Source organism: Anthonomus grandis, chromosome 1 (genome assembly GCF_022605725.1).
Source record: "Anthonomus grandis grandis chromosome 1, icAntGran1.3, whole genome shotgun sequence".
Taxonomy (NCBI): Eukaryota; Metazoa; Arthropoda; class Insecta; order Coleoptera; family Curculionidae; genus Anthonomus; species Anthonomus grandis.
Genome location: NC_065546.1, coordinates 32,728,271 through 32,749,752, shown reverse-complemented (window position 1 = coordinate 32,749,752; position 21,482 = coordinate 32,728,271). Strand labels below are relative to the sequence as shown.

At 32.1% G+C, this 21,482-nt stretch overlaps 2 protein-coding genes across 2 annotated transcripts in view; one reads left to right on the top strand and one right to left on the bottom strand.

Annotated features, from left to right (window-relative positions):
* The window catches only part of LOC126739667 (protein Gawky), a 112,557-nt gene extending 111,174 nt beyond the window's left edge, over positions 1-1,383 (bottom strand). Inside the window, exon 1 of the mRNA XM_050445458.1 lies at positions 1,241-1,383. The gene's annotated coding sequence lies outside the window, so the exon portion shown is untranslated. The remainder of the gene's footprint in view (positions 1-1,240) is intronic.
* A 1,088-nt stretch (positions 1,384-2,471) lies between these two features.
* LOC126739726 (ATPase family AAA domain-containing protein 5) lies at positions 2,472-21,242 on the top strand. Its single transcript, XM_050445524.1, has 6 exons — positions 2,472-3,402; positions 3,461-4,296; positions 4,351-4,923; positions 10,771-10,907; positions 14,613-15,639; positions 20,883-21,242. Exons 1-6 carry the CDS (start codon positions 2,608-2,610, stop codon positions 21,136-21,138), a joined length of 3,624 nt encoding a protein of 1,207 aa, XP_050301481.1. The 5' UTR covers positions 2,472-2,607; the 3' UTR covers positions 21,139-21,242.
* The last annotated feature ends 240 nt before the right edge of the window (positions 21,243-21,482 follow it).

Here is a 21,482-nt window from a genome sequence, read left to right as displayed (position 1 = left end):
AGTTTGTCACATAAGTTACAAGTACCTGACCTAAACTTTAATAAGAATAGAAACCTATTTTTGAATAATCCTTAGAAGTTTTGCCTAAAAGTAATTCATAAACCAGAAACCAGTTGTTCTCAAATCCAAAGTCATAAACTTAATGGTCATTAATGGGGTCATAATTGTACATTTTACACCTCTTAGATTTATTAGAGCAATATTAATAGTAAACTGAAGAATAAAAGATTAGACCTGCCTAGTCTAATGATTGAGATTTATCAAGGTCACATACCTGTAAAGAATGTTCAGATTATAACTGCAACTGTGGAAAGTAACCTGTTTCATACACACATACTATTTATTATGCAGCATTTTATATAATAAATAACTTTGTAGATTTGTTTCATTAGTAAGTCTAAACATAAAGATTTATTGTTTATGCTATGGTGTGCTGGATAACTTTTATAAAGATGTTATTAGCATGTGTTTGGTGTACTTTACATACAGTTGTGGATACTTAGGAACATGATAAGGATATCTGTATTAACTAAGCAAAGAACTTCAGTAGAACTGATATAGAGCTAGTTTTATGTTATGGTATTTCTGGTACATTCTAAATTTGGCTTTAGTATGCTTCAGGTGTCATTTCTGGAAAATAAAATAAGGATTCCTATGCATTAAGGAATCAAAGTATGATTTGTAGATGTCTTTAACTGTGATCGATTCTTCAGAAGTACCTAGGTATTAAATGTTTAATATAGGTAAGATGTTCTGATAGTATATATTTTCTTGTAGCTTCAGGAAGCTGTAATATCTATTAGAGAATGAAATACCTGTTGGTATTACACAATGACTAAAGCAGTGAAAACACAAAAATGTGTCTATAAGTCTATGTAAAAATCCAGGGTCCCAACGTCAAATTTTCCAAAAAATCTCTCCTGAACTTGAATTGACCTACCTACCTACCTGCTCGCCAGTTTATTTTTGAAATACCTAAATCCATGAGGAGGGAGCATATTCTAATAAAACAATTAAAATCACACTAGTTCAATATCTTTTCTAAATCCTTTTTCTGCATTAAAATTAAATAAATTTTGCTCAAAGCTAATTCTTAGAACTCCTGCATTTTCAAAGCTGTGTAGTGTTGGAGAGGCGCTTTTATGGGTAAAATAGCTGTTTCAAAAGAGGGGCCATTTTCAGCATAAATTTGCCATGGTAACGTGTAATTTGTGTATAAAATTGTGTTGTATTGACTTACCTATTAGATTATAGTCTTTTGGATAAAAAATTCGCAAATATATCACTTTTAAATACACGAAATTCAACATAAACGTACGTCAGCTCTGGAGGGCGACGCCATTTTATATTATGCTTTCTGCATTTTAGCCATTTTGCTTTTGCGCCGTATACAGGATTGACCTTCGGGCGCTCATTTCTGCCAATTTGCTTCTTTTCATGTTAAAAATCAACTAATCTTTCAGTACAAATGATACGTCCCTCTTATTACTAAAATAAAAGTCAACAAAACCTTTTAAAACATTTCTATTTTCACTGAAAACCCTTACATATGACCACAACAATTTGAATTTCCCGCCTACATTCTGTACAATTTTTACAATTTCCTCTCAGTCAACTTTAACCGATTTTAGGCGAGTAACCAAAGCGTTTTGGTTTTTACCAGTTTCCGATTGGTTTTTACCAAAACGTTTAGGTGCTGTTGGTTTTTAAAAAGTGACGTCATCAATCTACTGTCAAAGTTGTCACCAAAATTAGCGGTAAATACCCAACTGCCTAGTAGTTTTTCATTTTTGGTTAAATGGTTATTTGAAATACCAAAACATCCTTAAAAATAATAACAAAAATAAAATGTGGACTTATATACGTTGTACTCCATTAGCCAAAGTTCTGTTGGAGGCACTTTATTAGAAGGGATATATTTCTCCTTCAAAGCAAAAATTATTTCTTGCGTTTCGGAATAAAGTGACTGCCGTAAATATTTCGAAACCAACACGAAATTTTCATTTAAAAAAATCGACAGCCAGTAAGCACATAAGTCTTATTCTTGGATTAGCAATATCAGCATTACAAATAGAGTTGGTCATCATGGATAATCAAATTAATGTAACAAAAAATACTTCCAAAACAACAAAACATAGATCCTAAATAATGTCCAAATAAACGAAATTAGAAATTATAGGAACTACAAACACAAGAAATAAATACAAGAGATTAGGAAATATGATTGTTTATAAAGGAATCTTATGTAAGAAATGAGAATGGAGTACACAAAATAAAGTTGTTTTTGTTTATTATTTACTATTTATAATCAATACACACTGGTTAAACCAAAACATTTACACGAAAATGACGAAAACAAGTTGTGACGTCAATGTAGTTGTTTGGGTTGTAAAAACCAAGGATAACCGCGATAAATATCAATAAATTGTGGTTATCCGCCTAAAATCGGTTTTTGACATTGACATTTTCAAGTCTCTGTCACTCAAATTGTCAAAAATGTCACGTCGTATAACCTCAAATTCATATTGTTTTGGCGCCTTTTGAATAATTTGCGAACAATATGAGCGAAAACAACAATAATCCTTTCTATTTAATAGCTTCTTAATAATGAAAGGTATAACAGACTACTTTAAAGATGCCTCTAAAGCAAGCCCCGAATCAGAATCTAGTAAAAGTGCACAGGTAACCAAGACAGAGGTAAGCAAAGAGGAACCAAAACCTAAAAAAAAGAAACGAAAGCGAAAACTCACTGATCCAGAAGTTAAAAATGTCGCAGAGTTGTTATCAAATAACCTTAGTTTAGTCTCTCCAGGTAAAACTCACAATAATATGATAGAACCTCTGGTAAGTCCCAATAAAGCAAACTCAAGCAATGAGGAGGTTTCTAAGAGTGTTGATGTACCTGCTAAGAAACCAGATACCATTAAAACGTCTCCAAAAGTTGACCATAGTGGAGAAGACTTAAGTGAAAAAAGAAATGCTTTTGAATTTTTAATGAGTAGTCGCCATAATATTATAGGCAGAAATGTTGATGGTAAAGAGTCAGAAAATGCAAATACTCCTAAAGAAAAGTCACCCACTTTGAAGAAGAGAAAAGACCTGTTGCAAAAATGGGCAGAACGTAAGGGCAGTGATAAAAGGAAAAGGGAAGAGGAACAAGTTGAAAAGTGTATAAAATTTAAGCTGGAAAAAAGGGCAAAAAGACTGAAGAAGATGCTACAGGGAGAAGCAGATGAGGAGGAGGAGCAAAACAGGGAGCCAAAGAAGAGAGGTCCGAAAGCTAAAGTTAAAAATATCTTGAACAGGAGAAAACTAAGCTCAAGCGAGTCAGAAAACAGCAATTTGGGGACAAGTTTAGAGGCAGTTTCACCTCAAGAAGCTTTTTTAACATCTGAAGTAAAGGTATTATCTTTTTTTTTCAGTTCTGTTTAAATGTTTTTTTTAATTTTTTTTTCCACAGAATCATATAGCTGAAGAGCCAGAAACTAATATGATACTATCTACACTAAAAAAGAACAATAACTCTCCATCTGCAAAAAAAAATGGCAACCTTTTAAGTTTTTTAGGAATTTTTAATAAAAAAGCTGACAAGGGTAATGATGATTCTGACTGTTCAGAAAACAGCATTAAAGTATTTGAAGAAACCCCCACTAATAAATTGAAAAAAGATATAATAAAAATTAAAATGTTTACCCCCAACAACAACTCCAAAGTACATCCCAAGGAAGATTCTTCACTTAAAAAAGATAAGAAGAAAGCAAGATTAAAGCAAGATGATGTCTTAAATGATTCTTTAGAAGATTTTTCTTCACCAACAAAGAAAAAAGAAAAAAATAAAGCTCAATCTAAAGTTGTACCATCAGTAGTCAATCCTGATTCATTATTTAGCAGTGAAAGTAGTAGTAATTCAAGTAATGTAACAAATGCCAAGTTGACAGAAGAGTCATTACCAATTGATGCTGAAAACAACAGAAGATCACTAAGAAAAAGGAAAGCTATCAACTACAGTTACTTAATTGATATGGAAGATATGCAAAAGATAAATAAATCTAAGAAAAAACCAAAACTAGAATCTGATAATGAATCAATTGAATTACTTTCTTCTGATGAGTTTGATGAGTCAAGCAGCAGTACCCCAGTGGCAAAAAAACCCAAATCAAATGTAAAACTTGCTCCAGTGTTTGCAAAGTCTACACCAAAACCAAAAGTGGATCCAGAAGTTCTGGAGGCTAGGCGGCAGTTTTTATTAAGCAGTATTCCTGATTCCATGAAAAGGACTATTGAAAAACAAAAAAGGTGGTATTTTGATATTACTATTCTGCTTATAGTTGTTTTTACTTTTTTTTGCAGTGAAATAAAGGAGTTTGATGTTTTTCCAGCAATAAGCCACATACAACAGAAATGTGACAGTAAAATGTGGAACCTGTCTAGGCCTGAATTGCTTTATAATTCTTCCCAAGACCCTCCAGATAATCAAAACCTAAAATGCCAAGGTCTCTTAAACAAATCAGTTCCTGTTCAACAAAAGTTTGGCCAAGAAGTGGAAAGAGTCAAGCACCTGAAGAGTGTTCTGCAAAAGATAAAAGCTCAAAACCCAGCTTACCCAGTCTACAAAGTATTTAGTCAAATTTATGAGAAGAGTGGAAAACAACAAAAGAAAGTTAACAGTAAAAAGCAGTCAAAAAACAAGCGAAAAAGCTTGGAAAATTACTCTAATTTAGCACTGAAAGGGTCAGAGATGTGGACTGAAAAATACAAGCCAACAAGTTCGGCAGACATTTTGGGCAATTATCGCGGGGTAAAGAAATTAAAAGACTGGTTAGAAACTTGGAAGGATTACGCTGAAGAGATTAACACCAGAAAGAGGAAATTCATCAATTCAAATAGCGAATCAGAGTTTGAATCAACTGATTGCGATAGCAGGTATATCTAACCTAGGCCATGGTCTAGTTATATTCAATTTTATACAGGGTGCTACTTAAAGTTATGTCATAATTTAAAAGGGACATTCCTGGACCGATTTTAAGTCGAAAAGTTCATATAAACATGGATCCTAAAATGCTTAGTTTTTAAGATACAGGGTGTTAAAGTTTTATTTTTTTTTTCGTTTTTAATAATTTTTTGAAATATGGTTTAAACTGAATTTTGGCACAGGATATTATGGCATAAAAACAAATTTTTTAGATGTTCACCTACTTTTTTTTAGCAACCAGTGGCATAGCTATGATGAATTTTTAATACAATTTTATAAAAAAAATACTACGCCATTGACTTACAAAAAAAATTATGATTTTATCTTAATTATCAATCAATTATAAACAAAAAATTCCTCCATGACTTTTGCCGTAAATCTTACCGTTTGGGTGTAATCGTTAATTAAAAAAACGTCTTTTATGCATAAAATGCATCTTTAAAAATTATGGAAATAAATCAAGTTAGCTTTGCTTGTTGCCAGAAATTGTTTTTTGTTGTTTTAAACATTATGACACTTGCGTTAGTGATTATTCTTGACAGTTTGTTTTTAGTACCCTTTGGATCTTAAAACGTGAATTGTACTAGTTAAAACATGGTAGATTATTCTAATTTGGAAATGACGCAAATGCATTTCCTTTATGGACTTGCCAATGGTAATGCTATGGAGGCGCGGCGTTTGTATCAAGAAAGGTATCCTATTCGCGCTGTCCCAGATAGAAGAATATTTATAAACATTCATCGTCGTCTGGCTGAATCTGGGAGTTTTAAGGCTAATTCTGCCGAGGGAAGGCCCCGTACAGTTAGGACACCGGCAGTTGAAGAGGCTGCAGACATGCAGTCGAAGAGGATCCAACCACAAGTACACAAAAAATTGGTATGGTATTGAACATCTGCTACAAGACGGTATGGGAAATTTTAAGGGATTCTTTGTTATATCCTTTTCATATACAAAGGGTTCGGGCATTGCTTCTTAGAGATTATGAACCGCGTACGCAATTTTATAGATGGTATCTCCAAAAAGTAACACAAAATCCTCAATTTGGTGCGAACATCTTGTTTACGGACGAAGCTAATTTCTCCAGAAATGCAATAATCAATTTCCATAACAATCATTACTGGGCTCAAGAAAACCCTCATGCGATTACAGAGACACATTTTCAGGAACAATTTTCAATAAACGTTTGGATCGGTATCATATCCGATCATTTAATACAACCATCTTTTTTACCAGGACGCCTTAACGGACAGAATTATTGTAATTTTCTCCAAAATGATTTGCCTTTGCTTCTCGAAGATGTTCCTCTTTAGTTACGGCAACAACTTTGGTTTATGCATGATGGTGCTCCAGCCCACTTTAGCATATTGGCTCGTGAGCATTTAAATAGAGTCTACCGAAATAAATGGATAGGCCGTGGAGGACCATAGTTTTGGCCACCTAGATCACCTGACTTAAATAGCCTAGATTTTTTTTTGTGGGGACACCTAAAAACATTGGTTTATCAGACACCAATTGTGACATTAAAAGAACTAAGAAATAGAATTATTGACGGATATGAAACTATACGAAACTCGCCTGGAATTTTCGAAAGAGTTCGTGATTCTATGAGAAAAAGAGCAGAAGCCTGCATAGAGGCAAGAGGTAATCATTTCCAACATTTGTTGTAAATTATGTATGTATGTATTGTATTTAATTGTTGTTGCTTTTTGTTCACCAGTTTGTAAAAAATAGCTTGAAAATAAATATTTGAAAAATGTACCTAATAAAAACTGAAAATAAAATCAAACTTAACACAATCAAAAATAATCATTAATGTCAGTGTCATAATGTTTACAACAACAAAAAAACAGTTGCTGGCAACGAGCAAAGCTAACTTGATTTATTTCCATAATTTTTAAAGATGCATTTTATGCATAAAAGACGTTTTGTTAATTAACGATTACACCCAAACGGTAAGATTTACAGCAAAAGTCATGGAGGAATTTTTTGTTTATAATTGATTGATAATTAAGATAAAAATCATAATTTTTTTCGTAAGATATGGCGTAGTATTTTTTTTTGTAAAATTGTATTAAAAATTCATCATAGCTTCGCCACTGGTTGCTAAAAAAAAAGTAGGTGAACATCTAAAAAATGTGTTTTTATGCCATAATATCCTGTGCCAAAATTCAGTTCAATATTTTAAACCGTATTTGAAAATTTTATTAAAAACGAAAAAAAAATAAAATTTTAACACCCTGTATCTTAAAAACTAATCATTTTAGGACCCATGTTTATATGATCTTTTTGACTTAAAATCGGTCCAGAAATGTCCCGTTTAAATTATGACATACCTTTAAGTAACACCCTGTATATATATAGTTAAAGGTATAGGCACCTAAGTGACTTAGCACCTGAGTGTGTCTTAAAATATTACAAATCAAACTATTGTACCTTACTGAGTAATACAATAATTACTAAAACACAAATTCTGGGTTATGTGTAATCACATGTAACCAACTTTTCGAATAAAAAACTAATTTTTTTAGATCAAAACTTTGTGTAGTACTGCTTAATTTTTAGAATCTAGCTCTCTTTGAGAAAATGGACGACTTCTTTCAATTCAATTTAAGATGCAAGATTTAAATTTATTAATATTTAGGTAAATGTATTCTTTTATTAATTTTTTTAAATTTTAAATTGCTTTAGTAATAAATTATAATTTTTTGTCTCAAATAGTTAATTAACTTCAAATTAATATTCTTAATTCCTAGAGGGCAGAAGAGAGACAATTATTTACACTATTAGTGAATTACTTAAACATCTTTTAGGTATGTCAGTATTGTATACAAAAGAGCACACATGTTGTATAAAAAGATTATCCATATCACATATATCATCAATACATATTAGTTCTGTGTGGCACATTCTATTTTTTTTAAGATATTATTTAATATGTAGTTTTGAACTATGTATAAGGATTGCTAGGTACTTTTGTAACCTCCCTCCCATTCTATTATACAGTAAGTAAATAAATATTCCACTTAGGATTTATAAATAATTATGAATTGTATAGTGCTGAAAATTTCTTGAAATAGAATATTTTTGAATTGAATGACTGATTCTGCGTGTAAGATAATTATTATGTTCTCTTAATTTAAGATTTTAGTCTGAATTATTTCTCAAATTTCAAGATTAAATATTTGAGAAGCAATCTTACTTTATAGATTTGTACTTTATTGACTTCATTGATGATTTTATTAAAAAGTAGTCTAAGTTCTCATGAGCTCAGATTCAATAGGCTCAGAATCTGGTGTTGTTTTTCATATTCCGTTAAGCTTTCAATCACATGTACGGAAAAAGCTTATTTCTGCTTACGTAAAACTGAAATTTTTATAACTACTTTATTTGAACATATTCTTCATGCGTTATGTATATGGGAGTCGCATATTTGTCCACATAACTCGGTTATATCTATATAATGGCCATTAAAATATAATTATCGTACGTGTCACTTTTCTTTATTTATGCATAAAGTTGTAAATACTAATACTCCTATATGCAGGTGCTAATTCTAACAAGTTTTTTACACACCATTAATTTAAGTAATTTCAATTCAACTTTCATATTTCTGCACTCTAAACAGTAAAGTTTGAAAGCTGTTTTGGATATAGAGGTATTGCATTTCTCAATGAATTTTACCAACTTGTAGTAATCTGTAAATCCAAATTGATTTTGGTACAAAATATCAAGTGAATTCAAAAAGATAATTAATCGGTTCTTAATACATTGTTACAAAATTATTTATGATACTTACCGGGCGATTCTTTTCAATGTTGGTAATCAAACCTTTTTTATATATGAAAGCGATAAGTGATTGCTTACCGTAATTTGGTATGAAGCCATTAGTGAAAATTAAGTTTATAATATGAGCAAGAGCTGTTGAAATAAATTTACTCAATATGTTTATAGCTCTAGAGGGACTTTTGTCATGATCTCGAGAAGCATTGCTTTCAGTGTAGGAATCTGTTTAATTGTTGCATTTGAGCTGATTGAAGTCAGAAACAGATGCAATAAATAATAATGAATACTTTATAAAATAAGGAACTCTTCTCGTTGGACCGGAATTTCATCCTTTATTTGGTTACCTATATTAATATCATAATTATTGCAGTATTCCCACATATATTCTTTAATATTATTTTTGTTATTTGCCCTCTGTGATAATCAAATTTGGTTTTTTTATTCAAGTTCTTTACATAGGTCTTGTATTGTTTGTACTCTAGTTGTTTGTGTTTAGTTCTTCTGTATGGGTCCTTGTTAGATTTTTTTTTTCATTTTATCTCTTTTTCTTATTATCAACTCATTTAAAATTTTTTGAAACTTTTATACTTTTCAAACCTACAAGAATTAAAAGTAGCTTGTACCTTACGAATAAATTTCTTTCAAGCTTCTACATTATTTTCTTTCAAGATGTCACACCAATCTGTAAATTTTATTTCATTCATAAAGTTTTCGTAATAGGATTATATTCCATATTTTTCTTATACAAATTAAAGTTAAAATTAATTGGAAAATGGCCTGTGATTTGTGTGTCTACTACAAATGATGTTAGTAACATGTTATTACTCTTCTGGTCAACTTTACAAAAAAAGTGGTCGATGCATGTTTTGGTTTGGTCAGTTGTTTTTGAAGTTGGGATACCAATAAGTTGTTGCAATTGAATAAACCATTTGTATTGCATGAGTATAATAAAGACAAATATCTATGCATATTTACTTTATCTCTTTCTGGTGTAGGATATAAATTTATATTAATATTTCCCAGTCTTCACTTAAATTTTCTACAAAAGAGTTTCTAGGTCATCTAAAAATTAAAAAACTAATACAGGGGGTAGTTTATATGTTGCATTGGGTCCGAAGAAAGCATTGTCAATTGAAAAAATATACCTACTTATGGTTACTCCAGATATTGACAGCTTACAATGCTTGGTTTCCATTTTCATGTCTGTCTTTATGTAAGTCAATGCATCATAATTTATCAAGGAATATTGTAATAATCCATCTCTGTTATATCAAAAGTTCCTAAAAAAAATGAAGTATTACAGAAATTAAGTTCAAAGTTTCAATACGTGTATCTAATCAGATTGTTTTTTCTAATATACTTCTTATGTTTAATTGGAGAATAATAAAATATTTAATAATATTAATCCTAAATTAACATTTTCAATAAACACCCTAAGGTCTACGAATTTTTGTAATCGTTCCTGTGTTTCCAGTGTGATTTGTTCAAGAAATTTGACCCCAACATTTCAGGACAACAAATTCAAAATTTTTACCCTTTGGGAGTGATGTCAAAATTTTATAATTACATTTTGAGGTACTAGTACTATGGATACTTGCAGGTAGAGTTAATTTATTTTGCCCCACATAAGGCTAGTCTGTCAAAATTTAATCATCATAATTTAGACTGTCTGACCAATAAAATCCTAATTTTTCTCTAATATCTCCGCATGTCTTATTGGTTGAAAGGCATAAAGCCCTGCATGTGTAAATGAGTATATTGTTGTGACTGATCAAGTTAAAAATCAAATATAACTAGTTGTTTAGATAATTCTCCCGCAGATTTTCTTATATATGCATATTCTACGATGAAAACCATAAACAGTGAAATCCTTTTGGTTTTTCACGAGCTATTCGATATAAAATTTGTGCTTAAGTAGTTAGATCTTTATCGTACTAAATAGTATATATCAGTATTTGTACAACATCAATTGTACAAATACTATTAATCAGTTTTTAATTTTTTTTTTGTTTCAGGGATAGTAGTCGATTACCAGGTAACACCATGATTCTTCATGGACCTTCAGGCTCTGGTAAAACTAGCGCGGTGTATGCTATAGCAAAAGAATTTGGGTTTAATGTGCTGGAACTTAATGCTTCAACTAAGCGATCAGGTATAATTGGTTTTAATTTTAAATAGGTGGATTTTTAGGGCGAGTACAATTTTGTCGAATTTTAGACGCTTTTTCTCCCCAAATTCCAAGTTTAAAGTAGTTTTTAAAAAAATGATGGCAATGTGAATATTATTTGAAAAACTATGAAACTATCTGCTTTAATATCTGAAGCAATAAATAAAAAACATATTAAAAAGTTTACATAAAGTAAAACAAAGTAATTACCAAAACAAAGTAACTCAAAGTAAAACAAATTAATAATAGTATGATAAAGCATTAAAAGTCACGGTTTCAAACATATATAATAAAATTTGCCGGTGTTTCGGCTCTGAAGCCGGCCACTCACGTTCCGGTAGACCTGAGAGGTATGCCTGCACAGGCGTGCCTGTACAGGTATACTGCAACGTGTGTGTGAGCAGTTCGGAGCAACTGTGCAGGTGACCGGAGCAGAATTGAAAATCGATTCGGTGTACCGGTGCCAGAGTGTTGTCGTACGATGTACCGGAACGTGTGTGCCGACTAACCTGTACAGTTCGTCAGTTTTTTCGGTAATTGGATACGAAGGCCACTTGTTTTTTTAATAAAATGGCGTTAAGTACGGAAGAACAACGTCGAATAATTGCTGAGTTTATAAAAATTTATAAATTTTCGCCCTGTTTATGGCGAATTAAGGCAAAAGAATGTCATGATCGTGCAAAAAGGGATGCAGCTGTAATAAAAAAATAAATAATCTTGGAAGCAATGTAAGAAAAGGGAAAAAAATATGAAGATTCTATTAAATCGGGAGCATCCGCAGATGAAGTTTATCACCCTAAGTTGTGGTACTACGACTTATTTGTCTTTCTTGGTGACCAAGAAACGCCAAGAAATTCCACATCGAACTTGAATGCAGATGAGGAGACTTTATCTGAGGTAAATTAATAAAAACACAATCTATTATTATTTATATTCATTATATATTTAGTTAATATAATTGTTTTGCCATGGTACGCTGCCCTCATGATTAAAGTAATACATGAAATTTTCCGTAAAATTTTTTGCTGTATCATTGATATTGCCGGGGTTTCGTTGCTCTAAATTTTCCATGCTAGAGTTTTGTGTATCGTATCCATAATTAATAACGGTTCCGTCAGCATTTTCTTCTTGAACACATTGTTTAGGTGCGTATGATTTTGGTGAATTTTCTATTAGAAAATTGTGCAGCACAACTGCGGCCATTACTATTTTAATAATGTTTTCAGGTTCAACATTAATTTGAGTATGAAATATACGAAATCGTGCAGCCAATATTTCAAACGCAGTTTCGATGATGCGCCTTGCACGAGACAATCTATAGTTAAATATTTTTTTCTCTTTCGAGTTCAAGTCCGCTTGTCGAAATAGTTTCATCATATCGCTGCGTAAAGCAAAAGCGTCGTCGGCGACAAACACATACGGCAGATTCCTACCATTTCCTTTGACATGTTCTTCGGTTGGGATACGTAAATCACCTTTTGTCAACATTTCGAAAAATGTTGTGTTTTGGAGAACACCTCCATCCGAAATTCTTCCATTGGTCCCAAAATCTGCTAAAATAAATTGATATTTGGCATTTGCAATTCCTAAAAGAACCATACTGTGTCGGCCTTTATAATTAAAAAATTCAGAGCCACTTCCAGCCGGCGGAATGATGTCAATGTGCTTGCCGTCGATTGCGCCCAAACAGTGTGGAAAGTTCCATCGTGCCTCAAATAAATCTGCTCTTTCTTTCCAATCTTCCTTCCTTGGAAACTGAAAAAATAAAACAATAAAATTACAATGTGTTTTTGAAGGTGGTAGACAATGGTACAGTGAAAACATCTTGTCGGACTTGCATTGTCTTATTTATTTAATGTAGTTTACACTTAGTTTACACTTGATAACGGTTGGAGATACTTACCAACCGAAACGTCGTGTTACATTAAATAAATAAGACAATGCAAGTCCGACAAGATGTTTTCAAAATTACAATGTTTACAAAATTACAAATAAATATAATATTACAAATAAATGCTAAGTAATATTATTTTAATGTTAATAATATTGTTTATTTTAGGTTGAGTCAGTACAAGAAAACGTTGACTCGGAATTTCCATCTCAATCACAACCTACAACAGACGGTACCGAATCGCTAACGCAAAATGAGAAGGTTGCGTGTTCTTCAAAGAGTGGCACAGTGACTACTTCTCGATCAAGGCCAGGAGAAAACAACTACGATTCTTTAACCAAGGATGTTTTGACCACTGTGCAAGAACATTTTAAGCGTCCACGTACAGAGGAAGACCGTTTCGCTGTTTTTGGGAAAAGTGTTGCTATGAAACTAAGAGAAGTGGACAAAAGGCAGAGTCTAATTGCAGAAAAAATAATCAACGATATAATATTCGAGGCTGAACTGGGCGGCCTTACACTGCAACATAGATGCGTTAACATGCAGGAAATGTATAATGCAAGAAATCCTAACATGCAGCAATGCCAGCCACTTATACTGCCTTGCCAGTCGGCTTCCAATTCTACATCATATTCGTCCTCTCCCAGCTTTATTAGTACCCCTGCTACAAGTCCAAATTGTCAATTCCAACAAAACAATTCAACAAATCAACAACAACTGTCTTCTGATGATGTAGTGGTTGTACGATTGAACAATACATCTGCTGCTTCTTATTTTACCAACTTCACAGACGATCAAGTGGTAAAAGAATTTTGAAATCCCCTTAGATAAGGAAATCCCACAAAGAAAGAGCAAAAAAGGCTTTTTTTTCTACTTTTGAGGTTATGTAAACCCGCAAATTATTTAATTCTTAAAAACGCATACATGTTCAATGTACATTTTCAAGAATAAAAAACCTAAAGTGCACAAAAACCCTGTTTTTGCCAACTCTTAAGGTTATGTACACCCGCAGACTTTTTTTTAAATTCTTGAAAATGTACATTTAGGCTCCTAAAGTACAAGTCATCATCTGTCAAATAATGCCGTTATTAATAATAATTATTAATATCCCTACTTAAATAATTTGTAATAAATACGTTTTAAAAAATAATAATTTGTCTTTTACTTACTTTCAAGTATTGTTTGCGCAGAACTTTATACAAAGCATCACACATTTTGGGAATTATTTTTCCCAGGGCCTGAGGTGAAATAATTGTAGAATATTTCAAGTCTTCATAACTTCTTCCTGTTGCTAGGAATCTTAGAGTTGTAGTTAATCTTTGATGAGGTGAAAAGGATTTTCTCAAGTATCCTTCTTTATAATAAAAACTCACCAAAGAAAGCAATTTTGAATATGTTTTCTCATCCATTCGTAGATAGTTTTGAAAATCTTTAGGTTCAAATTTTAACTCGTTCAATAAATTGACGTGATTGTAACTTTTTCGCTTTAGTATCCAATCTTTGCACCATTTTTCCCGTTTTTTCCTTACACGTTTATTTAAAGTCAATAAGAGTGCTAGCACAGCCAATGCATCATTACCTTTCGACGCCATCATCAACTGAACAAATTCTAGAATTTCACCATAGCGTGTGTGGGCTTGTCAGGTCTTCGGTATACCTGTACAGTTTTACCTGCACAGTTGTACCTGCACAGGTCTACCGGAACGTGAGTGGCCGGCTCTAACACCCACCCTAGAAATTGTACATTCAAAATATTCTACTATTCTTAACTATTTTTCTCATTATTCGATTTATTTTAGGTAAAAAACTATTACAAGAATTACATGAAGCCACTCAGTCCCACCAAGTGCGTAAATCAGACGCTTTGGCGAAATTCGTCGCTAAACAACCCGCACCACAGCAACAAAATAAAAAAATGTGCATTTTGCTCCTGGAAGATATTGACCTAATTTTCGAGCAAGACGACGGATTTTTATCATCTCTGTCTCAGTTAGTGGTAACCAGTAAGAGACCCATTATCCTTACTACAACTGATATTACGCCACCCCACGTGCAAAAGTTCATGTGCCAATATGATTGCGTCAATTTTATGCCTCTATCGGTACAATGTTTGGCAGTTTGGTTGCAAATCGTGTGTCTAGTAGAAGGGATTTTAGCGGACAAAGACGATCTGGGCAGTTTATTGGAGTACAACAGGGGAGACATAAGGAAAACGCTTCTAGAGGTGCAGTTTTGGTGCCAAAGCGGCGGCCAGTTGGACAAAGAGAAACCGTGTCCATATAAAACTGTTACAAAAAACGTTTCTTCATTAGTTAAAATGGTAGATGATGATTTAAAGTTTGAATTGAGTGAGGAAGAAGTTTCCAATGATCATGAGTTTGTTCACAAAAACTCCCTTAGTAGCTTTGAAGTAATACATAGCCAACAAATACCTGAAAAGTTTGACATAGGATTGTTATGGTGGAACATTCCTGATTTACTTGGGGCACCTCATAGACAAGATAATGACGATCGGACGTTGACAAATGAAACAGATAACAATAACCTGAAACTAGTATCAAGGATTTATGACTCCCTAGCATTAACAGATATTTTATTCAAACATAAACCGGATAAATATTGTTCAAAAGAGCCGGTAATAAACAGTTGGAGCTCAGAGGTTCTGAATTCCCTTGAACTGACCGACAGAAGGGAGGACAGGTTGCACAGTGAACTCTCACAAGACTTATGTCATAATTTAGTAAATGGGAGTATAGAAAGTTATAGGAAAATTGAGGGAAAATGGGGTCTCTTTAATATGGCTGCACCTGATATTAAAGAAAGAAGGTAAGTCGTAAAATAAGTTTGGAATTTTTAAGTTTGGGAACTTTTGTCAAAATCAACTTAATTTAGTGGGATTTTTTTTATATAATGGTTTAAACTTTACCAAAATACATCATTTTCATAGTACCACAATGAGAGACCTTTAATTTGTCAATTTTCGACTATAGAATATTTTACATTATTGCCATACTTTACTAAATTCCATACTGTAAGGTTAGTTAGCTAGTAAAGGTTCGCAATTTAAAGTAGAATAAAGTCGAGATTTTAAATGAAACATACCAGAAATATACAAACGGCATGTACTTACGATATTGGAAATATTCATGTAATTAAGGTGTTATAAACACCTGAAGGTACTTACTCACATGTAGGAGATAATTAATAACTAAAATCTAGAAAATACCGTAACACATATAAATTATACAAGCCATAACCAATGTTAGATAATTGCAACAGTTTACAGTCTATAGCCAAGAATATCCAAGCCATGTTGCATTGTTAAAGTGCGTGTTTTTAACATTTAACTAAAGAGAGAACAACTGCACAAGTTATTACAAAAATCTGCCTGCATTTTTAACCTTAGATTGATATTAAGAACTCTTATTTATCAAATACTAGTCATTGTATGAAATATTATTAATGATGAGGTAAATATTGATACTTTTTATTCATGCTAAGAAAAAGTATAATTTTTTCCACACGTCAAAAATATATCTAGGTCTAAAATAACAGAGTTCGCAAAATTACAACATAATAAACTTACAAAACAAAAGTAAAAACTCCAAGTCAGGGTCCTATTAAGCATATATATAATTTTTAAAACTTTTAAAAAACCTACACGTGTTTCGCTCCTAATGGAGCATCTAAAGAGCAAATTACAAAAGTACAAAAAATTCTGAACAATTTTTAATTGATTTTTATAAATGTTTTAAAAATTATATATATGTTTAATGAGTCTTTGACTTGGGAGTTTTTACTTTTGTTTTGTTTTTTGTGTGGTCTCTTGGAGAAAGAATGGATGATATGTTTCTATATAATACACTTTAACCTATAGTAACATCTAACATTAAGACAAAATCCTACACAAATCAACTATACTAAATAAAATCCCTCAAACGGTGCAGAATTAAAATTTTGTAAATATAAAGTCAGCAACAATTTTATAGTTATGTAAAATCAAGTATTCAGTCATTCTACTAATATATCTAGAAAATTTATTAAAAAAGATCCTCAATACTGTCACTACGTTGAAGAATCTTACCATTCAATTGCTCTAATCATAAAAAACATGATGCAGTTTTTGTGTAAAGATTATTACATAGCATTTGTCAACATTTAGTGACAATTTGTTTGTAGAAAATCATTGAGAATCAATTGAGAAATTTTTTAGTTAAAACCTTAAAGATCTTGAAATTATCTGCAAAAAGAAGGCTTTTATAATGATTAACGACATTATTCAATACTAGGCAAATAATGAAAAGGGTAAACAATACATGTCCAAATTAATTCCCTTCTGCACATCAGACGTTGCTACAATTTTTTTTGAATAGTATCAGTTTAAAAAAAAATTTAATTAATTTATTAATTTCAAATTTAAACTACTTGCATTTTATCCCATAGATAAGACTGAACTAATAATTTTGCATGAATAGACAATCCAAAGAGCTTTAATGTTGGCAGCAACAACAGGTCATCCACCTTATCGAAATCTTTAATACAAACAAATGTTTTATCATTTGCTTGTAAAATATGATCTGTAAAGATATAGATGAGTAACTATTGACTTTGTTATTAACAAAACCATGTTGCTCCTTACATAACATTGGTGTAAAATGGGTTTTTATTTTTCTACAAGCAAAAGCGAGATTTCGAAGATTTTAGTTTCGACAATTTTTTTAAATAAGGTCACAGAAAATTATGTTAGAAAAGGGTTTAACAAGAAAATCAACACAGCCTCTATAGATATCTTAGAACATTGAAAGGCCTTTCAATGTTCTAAGATAGATATAGTAAGGAACGTTATCCTTACAAAACTTTTGTTTAGATTTAATTTCATAATTGCTACTCTTACTTGTTCGTCAATTCAAAACTCAAAAACACCTTCCATTTTCAACAAAGCAAAAAAATTACTAAATGCGTGTGGTATTTCAAGAGAACCCTGGAATATTATATTAAAATTCATTTCCCCAAAAATACCATTCTTTGATTGAAGTATTCTTTGTCAGTTTAATGGTTCACTTCATTTCTTAGAGTTAAAAACTTCATATGTTGAGAAGTATTAGCTGTTCCTGCCTTAATTAATTTATTTTTTTGTATTAATTTTATTTATAAGATGATATTTAATTTTATTGACAATATCCCTATACTGAATTGGCTTTTTAGGAATTCGTATTCGTAGTCAATAAATTTAAATATTTTTCTGAATACATTTACTTGACATACATCGATAGCCAAGTTGCGATCATAATTACACTCAATTGTCTGACTAGTTCTTATTACAGTCACTGGTTAAAAGTCATCTCTCGCATGTTTATAAGTAAAATACTTGTACAATGTTGTATACATTTGAATTCCCCAAATCTGGAAAGTCAAACTTTAAATGATAAAGAGGGATGGTGACTATCCTTCCCCTGCCCCTGTGCTATATTTATTTGACGCACATTTATATTAGGTATGAAAAAGCGCATTACTATGGCACCATTAGGCCCAATACCAGCAACAATCCATATACAGTATTGTGCAAAAAGATAGCAACATTGAACTTTCCTGTTATATATCTTTTAGTATCTATTTTATAAGTATGCATAGTATAAGTATAAGTATATATTTTCATATTATCATATTTTTTGTATCATAATAAATAAAACACCAAATTGTTTTATGCAAATTTATGATTCAAAAATATAGCAACAAAAAATAGTTTTGATTCTAAAAAAAATATAACCCAACTAAATTAAAATCAATTCAATATTTCGTGTAGTACCCCTTCTCCTTTATAACATCTGCACATCGTCTTGGCATGGACTCAATTAATTTCATAATATAGTCATTGTTCACTTCTTTCCAAGCCTTTTCCATTATTTCAAAGAGAATATTTGTATTAGAGCATGTTAGGTGCCTGATTTTGGTGTCAATGTAATGCCATACATTCTCTATAGGGTTTAGGTCTGACGATTGAGATGGCCAGACCATTACATTTATTTTTTGATCGGATAGTTGTCATGCTGAAATATGGCATGACTTCATCCATTTTGCCCACTATTCTTACTATGGGTCCCACGCCACGAGCCGAGAAACATCCCCATACAAGAATATTTCCCCCTCCATGTTTACCTGTGGGGCAAATGTACTTTTTGTTTAATCTTTGTTCACTGGGGCGTCTAACGTACATCACTCCATCAGTCCTGAATAAATTATATTTAGATTCATCACTAAATACGACTTTCTTCCAATCAGCTACAGACCAGTGGACATGAGATTGGGCAAAGTGAAAACGAGCCTTGACGTTCTTCTTTGAGAGTAACGGTTTTTTGGCGGAGCGACGAGCAGGGAAGTTGGCATCAAGTAATCTTCTCCTTACGGTACTGGAACTGAGGTTTACTCCTCCACCCTCTTTTAATTTTGCCAAAATTTGGGAAGAAGACAAAAAAGGATTTTCTTTGGAAATTCGTAGCAGCTGCCTATCCATCCTCAAATTTGTTTTTCTGGGTCTACCAGGAATGGGTGCCGGTGCAGCTGTTCCAGTAAGGCGAAATTTTTTGAAAAACTCTGGATACGAATGACCTGTAAAGCCGTAAGTTTCTTGCAATGTCACTCTGCCTAACACCATTTTCGTAATGCTCCACAATAATTTTTCTTACATCACCAGAGACGGTTTTTGAGCGACCCATTTTAAGTTAATTCTGAGATTCAAAAATAACAACTTTACAGCAGGTAAATCGATATTTAACTGATAAAATAAATGCGAAACAAGAATGTTGCTATATTTATGCACATTGTCTAAATAAACAAACATGAAGTTCCTTACTCTGCATTGGCATTCTTATGATATCTCGGTATATTTATAAATAATACAGAGGCGTGTACTTAAAAGTAAAGAAATAATATGGAATAAATAAAGGAGCAAATTATATTTTTGAAAACATCGCTTGTTGCTATATTTATGCACAATACTGTATATACCAAAAATGGTTCTGCTCCTTTTTAACATTTTATTGGTCAAAAGAATCTATTATTTAATTTTGGTTTAATTTGAAATAAGTTGGATTTTCTGAAGCTAGAAGAGGGAATTTTGAGATTAATATTGTTAACTAGATATGAACAATTTACACAACCATTCAAGAATTTAAAAGTGAAACATACGTTGCATGCATTACACAACTGAGGCGTATTCTGGGTGGGATATTGGAAGAGAATAATATAAGCTTTAATGTATTAATTATATAAACCTGATCACCTGCAAGGCTTGTAATATAGTAGTCTTATAAGCTTGCTCACCGGTCTATAACAAGACTCAAAAAAATGCCAGGAACAAAAATTAATTACTTCCAAAAGCCTGGAAGCCCTAACGAGATAAAAAAAATGCCCTCAAATACCTGGAATAAAAGCAAACTAAATTCTAAAAGCCTAGAACAAAATTTAAATTATTCCTGTTGAATTGTTGGTACATTGGATTACGCTTCGTCAGCGAAACCTGTAAAATAGAACATTTAGACCCGATGTTCTTGGATTATTCCCACGAAGAGGTGACATTTTTTTTAAAGAAACAATGCATTTGAAGAATATCTATGCCTGGAAATTTTGAAGATCTAAATTTTCCTCTACAAAAGTTTCCTGATCTAACACCATGTAGATACTGCCTAGTTTTCTTTGATATCACAATCACCTCAGACCATCCCAAAATATAACTCCGTACCGCAGAACAGAGTATACGTATCGCAGAACATAGTATAGTGGGTAGTTTTTTAATCTCCTCAAAGAAAAATAAGCAGAATTAAGTTATTTGAAGGCTTGTTCTCTCTGTGATGCTATAAAACGCCGAGAATGAAAAACATGAAAACTTATCAGTAGGTAAAACAAATGAACTCCCCGTACAAATCACATCCCTCTCTTGGCCAGGAGAGAGAAGAGATAAATCTTTTCTAAAATTGTCAAGTCAACACTACAGGAGTAAAGTGAGCCATTCTAACAAAAAAAATCGATTGCAGTAAATTCTTCTGTTTTATTTTTGTGTGATTTGTTTTTAGATGTCGAGAAAATCAACACTCATCTGAAGAGTTTCTTAAACGAGCTCTTCCGCTGTCCAACATTCTGGATCGAGGTTCTGTCGCCATGGATTTCCTTCCGGTTCTTCGGGATATCGGTAGGTTCGAGGATCAAAGAGCGGCTACCAACACGAAACGGGGCAATAGATTTAGGCATTACTTAAGAGATTTAAATATTAATTTCGACCCGGAGCTTTGTAAGTTAGCTTGCGGTCAGTTGAATTCATTAGAGAATTAAGAGTGCTTGTAGGTAAGATTTTATCGTATTATGAATTTTATTGCTCGTAACATTTTGGTTGATTTTGTAAAAATTCATAAAGGAATAAATCTGTACAACCATTACTTGTTTCTTTTCTAAATATTAATATTAATAAATATTTTTGCGAAATCAGTGAATTTTCATAATCGTTTAAGCTAGTTTTCTGGAATATTATAATGTTTAAATAAATTATTGATTAATCAATGAATATATTAAAAACAAAACAGAGGTAAAAACACAAAGTCACGGTCTCATCAAATCCATATAATTTTTTAAAGTTCAAACGTGAAAATATCGTTCACACACACAAGGACAGGGCTCTT